The 10,264-nt window shown below is 42.6% G+C and overlaps 2 protein-coding genes across 2 annotated transcripts; both read right to left on the minus strand.

Annotated features, from left to right (window-relative positions):
- Nucleotides 1-279: 279 nt before the first annotated feature.
- Nucleotides 280-1,399, minus strand: LOC131241463 (uncharacterized). Its single transcript, XM_058240256.1, has 3 exons — nucleotides 1,085-1,399; nucleotides 896-1,003; nucleotides 280-812 (listed from the first exon to the last, which is right to left on the minus strand). The coding sequence occupies exons 1-3, from the start codon at nucleotides 1,172-1,174 to the stop codon at nucleotides 516-518; spliced, it is 495 nt and encodes a 164-aa protein (XP_058096239.1). The 5' UTR covers nucleotides 1,175-1,399; the 3' UTR covers nucleotides 280-515.
- A 42-nt stretch (nucleotides 1,400-1,441) lies between these two features.
- LOC131241464 (uncharacterized) lies at nucleotides 1,442-2,092 on the minus strand. The gene is made up of 2 exons (XM_058240257.1): nucleotides 1,884-2,092; nucleotides 1,442-1,811 (listed from the first exon to the last, which is right to left on the minus strand). The coding sequence occupies exons 1-2, from the start codon at nucleotides 2,017-2,019 to the stop codon at nucleotides 1,540-1,542; spliced, it is 408 nt and encodes a 135-aa protein (XP_058096240.1). The 5' UTR covers nucleotides 2,020-2,092; the 3' UTR covers nucleotides 1,442-1,539.
- Nucleotides 2,093-10,264: the final 8,172 nt, after the last annotated feature.

Raw genomic sequence — 10,264 nt, forward strand, 5'->3', positions numbered from 1 at the left:
TAGGTAAAACTGTTGATAAAACTTTTACCTACGAAATGATTCGTAGGTAATAAAATGTGAATGAACCTTTTACCTGCGAAAAAATTCGTAGGTAAAAATGTCGATGAAACTTTTACCTACGAAAATTTTCGTAGGTAAAAGTCTCTTTTTTTTTCCTTTTTTTTTTTTTGCAAAAATTCTTGTTATACACTTGTTACAATATATTTCATTATATTCATATTTTCATTTTTCCAAACAGACATAAACTACATCCATCCAAACACAAATCACATCCATACATACACAAATAGTCTTATCCACATTACATTCATCCACGCACAAATACATATAAGTTTAACATTCTTATATAAAATAAATCATAAATAAAATATGACAAATCACAAAGATGAAGGCGGAGGTGGTGGGGCATCGATGGGTAAGCGTGCAGCGAGAACCTGTAATATCTCCTGCATCCGTCGCTCATGCTCCACCCGCATATCCTCCATCCTCCTCTCTTGCTCCTCCCTCTGCCTCTCCTACTCCTCCTTCTGCCTCTCATGCTCCTCCCTCTGCCTCGCCAGTTGGTCTTTGATCTCATCGACGGCGCCCCGTAGATGTTGAACCTCTTTCTCTGCGATATCAGCTCGGCGTATGGCGCTCTCGCCAGCGACGGATCGGCTGGATGCAACTCTAGCGGGTGCCATGAGCTTGGCACCATGGCCAAGCCCACGCACATATCCAGAACGTGTGCCAAGCACCTCGCTCAGGATCTCTGGCTCACTCCGCTGAGTACCATCTGGAGTGGGCTGACTGCGTATGGCGTCCATCGCCGCCTGTGATGAAAACATGAATTTTCATAACAAATAACATTCTTATAATTCAATGCAATTAAATTTTACAATGTAACAATTTTTACCCAATTCTCGCTGGCTGTAGGATGTACCCAAGATCCCGTCGCCTGCCGACAATGAGTCTCTCTGTAGAAGTCTACTGGTCCGGGCTCCTGTCCAGTGACGGAATCTCGCTGCACAATCAAAATGACAATAGAGCTAATATAAATGCATGGAAAAATATATCAACTTAATAATAACCAGTAACTTCTTACCATGTCGCGACGAAGTTGTACAAATGACTTTGAACCAGTTATATGGTTCACTTCCAACTTTCCCCTGTTCGCAGAACTTATTTTGCTCATCTTCTGAACACATTATTCATAATATATTATTATTAATTGTGAATTTAATTGTTACCTTAAGATATCGTAAATATGTAAATATTACCTGAAAAGACTCAGACGAAAATCTCTCACAGAGTATTCGCCAATCGTCAATGGTCACGTGCGGCGGTGCGGTCAATACGGCCTCCTCGAGGCTCCTGCACCGCTTGTACCGCTGGTGTAAATTACTGCGGTACTCCTTAAACCGCTCCTTGATCATGTTGTCGACGGCATGAGAAATGTACTGAACACTCAAATCCAAGACAAATTTATCCTGTAATTTTGTAAATAATGGATTAAGGTAATAAACTTATTAAGAAAATAACTTAACCATAAATGAAATTTTACAAAATAAAATTTAATTTACTAAATTTTACCGTAAGGCGCTGACGGATGTGCTGCCGCACATCATCTGTCACGTCTACCCAACGGGGGGTGGTGGTAGGGATCAGAGATCGACATAAGACACCGACCTCCGATGTAAACAACCTGGCATTGTCCCCAACAGGTCTAAGGCAGTCCTGTGGGAACTCTACTGTCACCCTACCCTCACGCGTAAGTTTCTGTAAAACTAACCCACGCGTGGGTCCACGTCCTCGTCGGCTAGTCGACGATGCTGTCACAAAAGAAATATGTAAGTCTATTGTATCAACAGAAGTCTTTAAAAGAAATATATGTCTAGACTTACATGCAGTGCTTGGTGTATGAACGATTGATGGATCAGATGCCTGTGATGCAACATGTGACGGCGATGCTGTCTCCGCCGCATCACGGGTGGAAGGGGTAGATCCAGTGCCCGAACGACGTCTCCTACCTGGTGCCATCACTGGATATGTGCGATGTACGAACTTGTAAATTTATACAATGTCAGTACAAGTGGAATATACTAAAACATTATACAAGTAGTGTTGATGGAAGAATGCATTTGTGCTTATGCTTAGAGAGATGATTAAAATATGATTATATCATTACACTATAATGCATGCAAAATATAATAAAACTGTAAATATTAATCTATAACCTCTGAAAATTCCATTACACATTGTCATTCTATATTAAATACACATATTTCGTTGTAATACGAAACAACTCTGAGGTAAACTATCCGAAGTACTCCCTGGTAAGTTATCGTACGCTGCAGAATTATATGTCAAGTTATGTGAAGTACTCGACATTGTTACAGCTAACATGTCAGTCACAATAGGAGAAATTTGGTCTCTCGGGACTCCATTCAGATGTGCAAGTGACATAACCGCATCTTCCATACGAAGTTTTCCACGGTTATAATCCTTTGTCAGCTCCGAAATTTCTCTGAGATTGTTTAATTTGTCATCTGAGTCAGCGTCGATATATTCCTCCCTACGCTCATCGACCAGACTGGGTATTTCTTTGGCCCTACTTAAAGAAGATGGGGCCGAAAAGTCCATCCGCAACAGTTGATGAAGTATGTTGCGTGCTTCCGCTATGCTCCGGTTTGAGGAGGACATGATCAGAAATTGACTCAACTGCAAATGTAGATTATAAACAAGTCAATTAAAGGAATAAATTATGACTTGTTATTTTCACATATACATGTAATACACAAATTATTTGAATTGAAAAATGACATGTAAATTATGTGTACATTTAATAATCACCGTCTGTATCACTATCGCTTAGGATTATTTCTTCATCACCATCACTATCGCTGATCAGTATTTCCTCTTCATCGTCTGCAACGTCATCATCAATGAAACCGCTATCATCTCTAACAATGTCATGTATTATTGAGGCATCAACATGATCAGGTGGCACATCATCTCTGTCCAATTGCACCACATCAATATCAACATTTGAATTAGTCCCTATATCCCTAGATGGCACGTCTTCTTGATATGCTTGTTCAACCCTAGACGTTTCATTTCCCCCATCCTCGTTATCTTCAACTTCTGGTACGGGAACGTCAAATACGTTCCTGGGCTTTATTTTCTGTACCACGTGCCAAGAGCCGCCTAACTTGGTGTCAGCGAGGTAAAATACTTGTTCAGCTTGGCTGGCGAGGATAAATGGGTCATCCTTAAACCACTTTCGAGATAAATTTACGCTCGTAAAGTAGTTGTCAGTCTGTATTCCCTACTTCTTATTTTCAATGTCCCACCAATTACATTTAAATAAGTACACCCGCTTTCTCATACAATAACTCAGCTCAATAATATCTGTCAAAACACCATAAAAGTCAATTTTTACCTCCTCATGCATTTCCTTCACAACCACCCCACTATTTTGTGTGGTCCTATACTTCTCACGTTCTTTAGTGTGGAACCGAATCCCGTTTACAATATAACCTGTATATCTAGATACACGTTTATCAGGGCCAAACGCCAGTGAGTAAAGTGCATCAGACGCATCCACAGAGTTGCTAGCGCGCAACGTCTTCATCTATTATCACGTACAGAATGTAATTATTTAGGAATTTTCTTAGGTTTAAATATTATGCAATATAACAAAATTCTAAGTGTGGTGAGATACAATGTGATATCTTACACGTTTTGCAAACCATTCTGGAAACTGATCTTGATGCATTCGATCATAATTTGTTGGGTATTGGGACTTCATCTCCTCGATGTTTCACTACACATAATTAGCACGTCATCAGCAAGAAACATTAAAATCATCGTATGCAGTGATACAATTATCGAGGAAAGACTTACTCTAAGTATGACTCTATTTCTTCACAATTATGCAACACATACCACCGTGTCTTTACTTGATACCCGAAGTCCATATCTTGAAATGTCGGGGATCCTAAAGGATGAATGTTATGTGCGAATACAGATATGAGTCCTTGTTCATGCTCCTGCCCTTCATCGGCATTCCGATCTTCTCGATTGAATCTAGTCTCTATGCCATGAAGATACATGGAGCAAAATGTCAGGCACTCATTATCAATGTATGCCTCTGCAATGGATCCCTCTGGACGTGCCTTATTCCTCACAAATTGTTTTAGTGTGTGAAGGTATCTGTACACAAAACTATATGTTAAAAAATATGGATATATGTAGTTTATGGAATGAATAAAATTTTTAATAGGTTCTTCCACCTTTCGATCGGATACATCCAACGATATTGTACTGGGCCTGCAAGCTTCGCCTCGTGCGGTAAGTGAATCGCTAGGTGTACCATAACATCGAAGAACGCAGGTGGAAATATTCTTTCAAGTTTGCAAAGGATTACGACAATGTCCCTCTCCAGTCGTTTAATAACCTCTACATTCAACGATTTCAAACACAAATCCTTAAAGAATATCCCCAACTCAATCAACGCCGCACTGATATCCTTGCTCAGGAATCCACGAATCGCAACCGGTAGTAGACATTGTAGAAAGACATGACAATCATGACTTTTCATTCCTAATACCTTACAGTCCGTAATGTTTACGCGCCGACATATTTGACGCATACCCATCGGGAAACTTCACCGATCTCAACCATTCACATAAACGCTTCTTTTCTAGTTTTGTCAATGTGTAGCTAGCTGCTGGTATAGTATATGAATTTCCATGTGGTTGCAAGTGCAACTCTTTCCTTAAGCCCATTGCTTGTAGATCCAATCGAGCCTTGAAACTGTCTTTTGTTTTCTTCTCTATGTTCATCAATGTTCCGAAAATATTGTCACATATATTCTTCTCATTATGCATGACATCCAAGTCGTGTCGCAATTTCAGATCACTCCAATAGGGTAACTCAAAAAAAATGCTCTTCTTCCTTCAGTTATAGTCCAATACTGTATGTTTCCTTTTCTTCAAGTGCGATACCTTACCAAATTTAACTTCTCCAATATTACTTAGTTGTTGTATCACATCTTTTCCAGATAGCTCTTTCGGGGGTGGCCTATGATCTTGTTTGCCATCAAAGATCATTGTCTTCCTACGCCAACTATGATCACTCAGAAGGAAGCGACGATGACCCATATAACACGTTTTCTTACCATGCTTCAATGATAATGAACAAGTCTCAATACCACATGTAGGACAAGCCAACTTTCCCTTTGTGCTCCACCCAGACAAATTTCCATACGCGGGAAAGTCATTTATTGTCCACAAGACCGCTGCATGCAAACGAAATGTCTGTCCTGCAAATGTGTCATACGTCTGTACACCTTGACTCCACAACTCATTTAACTCATCTACTAACGGTCGCAAATACACATCAATGTCATTCTCAGGTGACCTGGGTCCAGGAATAAGCAACGACAACATGAAAAATGACTCCTTCATACACAACCAAGGAGAAAAATTGTAGGGCATAAGTACCACTGACCACATACTATACGAGCTACTCATATTACCAAATGGATTAAAACCATCACTTGCAAGACCTAGTCGAACATTGCGAGAATCCTTTGCAAACCAGTCATATTGTTTGTCAAAATTTTGCCAGGCTTCAGAGTCCGCAGGGTGCCTTAGTGTACTATCATCATGAACGCGTTTCTCCTTATGCCACCTCATATCTTCAGCCGTCTTGCGAGACATAAACAATTTGCAATTTGGGTTTCAATGGGAAGTACCTTAACACCTTCTGTGGGATTTTCTTATGCTTGGCTTCGTTATACCTAGACTCTCCGCATTCTGGACACTTTTCAACATTTTCAAGCTCTTTCCAATACAATACACAATCATTTATACATGCGTGAATTCGGATGTAACCAAGGCCCAAGTCTCGCATCAAGGATTTTGCCTCGTAATGGGACTTAGGCAATGTCTCACCGTCTAGTAATGCTTCTTTCAACAAGTCAAGCAACATGTCAAACGATTTATTACTCCAACGATTTATTGTCTTTAAATGAAGTAACCTTGTAAGAAAATTTAACTTGGAGAAGTTCTCACACCCCGGATAAAGTGGACGTTGTGCATCCCTCAACAACCTACTAAACTTTTCTAATTTGACATTACCCATAGGAGGAATATCTTGGCTACTACTTGTCGCTGCAAAATCAGTATCCGCAATTGTTCCCCTGAACACATCCCCTATGATTTCTTGCATTTCGTCAACATCTTCATCCTCATCATCCGGCACAATTGGGTCAACAATTACTTCAGTGGCCTCAACTCTTTGGTGGAACTCTTCACCATGATGGATCCACCAAGTAGTGGAGCTCCTCCCATCTCCGCCGTCTCTTTTTCCCTCCACCTCTCATTTTTTTTCTCTCTCTCTCTCTCTCTATTTTTTCCTGGTTTGATGGCCCACCTTTGATGCGTATATGAGATCCACACTGTCCACAAATGGGACAGCCTTGCTGGACTGTCCAGGGCCACGCTGCTTGTTTTTTGGCTAACCAGTACGGTGGGGGAAACGCCAAGATCAACTTGATCCCAAGTTGGGTGGCCCACCTACGTGGACCCCCTCTGATGTATGTATTTTAACCATGCCGTCCACCTAGTGGGCCCACCTTGTTGCCGTCATAGGGCCTGCATGACAGGCCAGTCATGCAGGGCTATTTGATGGGAAACGTAAAATATCAGCTTTATCCAGAAATTCTGGTGGGCCACTCACGTGGGCCCCACCTTAGTGTATGTATCTGATCCACACCATTCATCCAATTTCCTAGCTCATTTTAGGCGTTGAGACGAAAAATGAAGCCAATCCGAATCTCTGCCAAGCCACATCATAGAAAATAGTGATATTTACTGTTAAAATCTGTTAGGGCTCACTGTAAGACTTCTGCACGTCAAAATATGCTGAATATTGGGTTCGTTGAGTCTGTCATGAGCCATAAAATCCAACAGATGGACTGGATCATCTTGATATGGGCCCCACCTATGAAAAACCACAATTAAACGAAAAAAATAAATTAAGAAAAGGGGCCTGGACACCACTTGCTGTCAACATCCAGCTGCTTGTGTTTGGCAGGGACAGTGGGTCCCACCTTGATGTATGTCGAACATTTACACTATGCATTTGATGGGTCCCCTTTAAAAATGTGATTTCCCCAAAATTCAGCCGTACATGGAACTCAGGGGGTGCACACTACAAAAAGGGAGCAGGAGATTGAACGTCTATCATTGAAACCTTATTTGGGTCATAGAAGTTTTGGATCTATATGAAATTTATTTTTCCTCTTAATTCAGGTCTTTGTGACCTTATGAGTAGATTGGATGGAAAATAAACATTATGGTGGGCCCGACGTGGGACCCACCTGTGAAGAGGATGGGTTGGTGTATGCTTACACCAGCTATATAGCTGCTGTATTGATGTCCCAAGTTCTGTGGGTCAAATCGCAAGGTATGTGTGATATCCACACCGTCCATCCACTGTCCACTATTTGAGACGGTGGGACCCACCTCCATGTATGTGTTAAATCCACACCATGCATCCACCGTGATGCATGTGTTTCATCTTAACCGTCCACCTACCGGGCCACACTGGCTAAATAGCTATTATACTGACGTCAGCAAGTTTGTGGTCTGATCATGGGAGTGTGTTATATCTCAACCGTTCATCTATGGGTCCCACGCAAGGACTGACCTGTGATGTATGTATTTCATCCTCACCGTCCAACATATGGACCGTGAGCTCCCACTTGATACACACGTGTGGCATCCTTGCTGTCCAGTGTAAGGACAGTGGGATCCATCATGATGTATATGCATTATGTCCGCACCGTCCATCTGAGGACATAAGACACCTTAATGTATGGGTTTCATCCTCACCGTCCAGGGACATGGGTCCTACATGATATATGTGTTTTATCTATACTGTCCAACCATCTGTAGAGATCGTTATATGGAATTACAAAGAGAATGAAATAGATCTAAATTCCAAGTGGGTCCCACCATTATGTATGTTATCCATGATGTCCAGCAGCCGTGGGTCACAACGTGATGTATGTGTTATAAATCAGCAGCGATGGTGGGACTCACATGATGTATATGTTTCACATCCACACGGTCCACTTGATGGGGCCCATTCGCCACGAGCAGGGCCCACTTGCTATATGTGCAGGGCCCATTGTGACTATATGAGAGGCCCATTGTTGTGGCCCATTACGATGTATATGAGGCCCTGAGGTGTGGCCCATTGTGATGTATTTGAAGCCCATGTAATGTGGCCCATTGTGATGTATATGAGGCCCGTATATGAGGCCCATTATAATGAGCATGCAGCCCGTCTTAAAGGCCCATTGTGATATATATGAGGCCCATGAAATGTGGCCCATTATGAAGTATATGTGGTCCATGAGTGAGGCCCATATGATGCGGCCCATTGTGATGTGTATTAGGCACATGTAATGCGGCCCATTGTGATGAGTGAGGCTTATGTGATACAGCCCACTGTGATATATATTAGGCCCATGTGGTGTGGCCCATTGTGATGTGTATTAGACACATGTGATGCGGCCCATTGTGATGTATTTGAGGCCCAAGTATGAGGCCTAATGTGATCTATATGAGGCCCATGAGTGAGGCCCAATGCGATGTATATAAAGACCTTATGTGAGGCCCAAGGTGATGTATATGAGGCCCATTGTAAGGCCCGTATCTTAGACCGTACCGTTCCGTAGGCTTCCGTGGTCCTCCCGGTTGAATTTCGGCAAGCCGCAACCTGTAATCGGCATTTGCGCGCAACCCTAAGTCATATCCTGTATTCAAGAGTTGGCTCAACCCGAGACTTATATCTTTGTGACCACGCCGTTGCCGCAGTTCCAATGCCGTGTCTCACCCGCCGATTCGATACCTGGGCCAGGAATTCTGGGCAGGCGTATTTTTTGATGAAACGCCGCACATTACGGATTCCTAGAAAATCTCTACAACCCATCCCACAATCAAATTAAGTACAACCCATATCCTACCCATCCCTCTCTCACCCAAAGTCAACAACACCCTTACTCATCCCATTCCTTTCTTACTAACAAGTCAACAAGCACCATACCTCCCATGTCATACACATCACCTCTCTCTCTCTCTCTCTCTCTCTCTCTCATTTCACACTCCATTTTCAAGCAACTCCCAACTCCCAAGGGTGGATGTCTAAGCTTTCCAAGAGGAGAGTTAGGTGTGGCCCACTTCCCTACCCCAATCTCCACCATCCAATCGTCATCTACCTCCATCAAAGTTGAAGCCGAGGAGCTTAGCTTGCCATTGATCCAAGAAGAGATAAGGTGGGTGTTCATAGTACCTTTTCTTTTGATTTAGGGCCCACATATGGTGGGACCCATCTTGATGTATGATTTGTATCAAAGAGGGACCCATAGTGGTGGGGTTCCTCTGCTATTTCGATCTCTCTCTCTCTCTCTATTTTTTTTATGGAGTGTGTCCCACTTGATCCATGCCATCCACGAGATGGACCCCACCATGAAGTATGTATTTTATTTAGGCCATCCACCAAGTGGGCCCACATAGGTGGTGAAATCCCACTACGGCATAAGTGTGATAGTGTATGGTGGACGCTGCTGCCAGCGTCTAGAGTACACTGCAGCAAGTAGCGTCCAACTTGCTTGTAGCGGAGAGGAGTGTGTGACCCACAACAGGCCCCACCCACGATGCATGTATTTAATCCACACCGTCCATCCAATTTTCCAACTCATTTTAGGCATTGAGCCGAAAAATGAAGCCAATCCGAACCTCTGGCGGGCCATATTGTAAAAACAACGGTTTTGGGTGATTTAATCTGTTAGGGTCCGCTGTGATGTTTTTGTGAGTCAAAACATGCTGAATATTGGGCTTGTTAGATGCGTCTCGGGTCATAGAACCCAACCGACGGAGTATATCCTCCTGATGTGGGCCCCACCTATGAAAAACTATGAGAAAATAAAAAAATATGCAGAAACGTTGTTGCTGCCAGCGTCCTCTGGACGCTGCAGCAAGTAGTGTCCTTGCTGCTTGTTTGAAGAGTGGGATGGTGGGCCCCACCACATGTCCCACCATGATGCGTGTTGAACATCAATACCGTTCATTTGATGGGCCCCTTTTAATTATTGGGATATCCCAAAAAAATCAACCGTACATGGGGCTCAGGTGGTCCACACCACCAAAAGTAGTAGTGGATTGAACATCTACCATTGAAACCTTTTTGAGTCATAGAAGTTTTGGAT

Source organism: Magnolia sinica, chromosome 3 (genome assembly GCF_029962835.1).
Source record: "Magnolia sinica isolate HGM2019 chromosome 3, MsV1, whole genome shotgun sequence".
Lineage (NCBI taxonomy): Eukaryota > Viridiplantae > Streptophyta > Magnoliopsida > Magnoliales > Magnoliaceae > Magnolia > Magnolia sinica.

Excerpts from the sequence above, each read along its gene's own strand:
- LOC131241464 (XM_058240257.1), bottom strand. The coding sequence starts at position 2,019 with ATGGCACCAGGTAGGAGACGTCGTTCGGGCACTGGATCTACCCCTTCC. Across the intron at positions 1,812-1,883 it reads TCATACACCAAGCACTGCAT|CATCGTCGACTAGCCGACGA; the intron begins GTAAGTCTAGAC and ends CTTTTGTGACAG.
- LOC131241463 (XM_058240256.1), bottom strand. The coding sequence starts at position 1,174 with ATGAGCAAAATAAGTTCTGCGAACAGGGGAAAGTTGGAAGTGAACCAT. Across the intron at positions 1,004-1,084 it reads TACAACTTCGTCGCGACATG|CGAGATTCCGTCACTGGACA; the intron begins GTAAGAAGTTAC and ends TTGATTGTGCAG. Across the intron at positions 813-895 it reads CTACAGCCAGCGAGAATTGG|GCGGCGATGGACGCCATACG; the intron begins GTAAAAATTGTT and ends TTTTCATCACAG.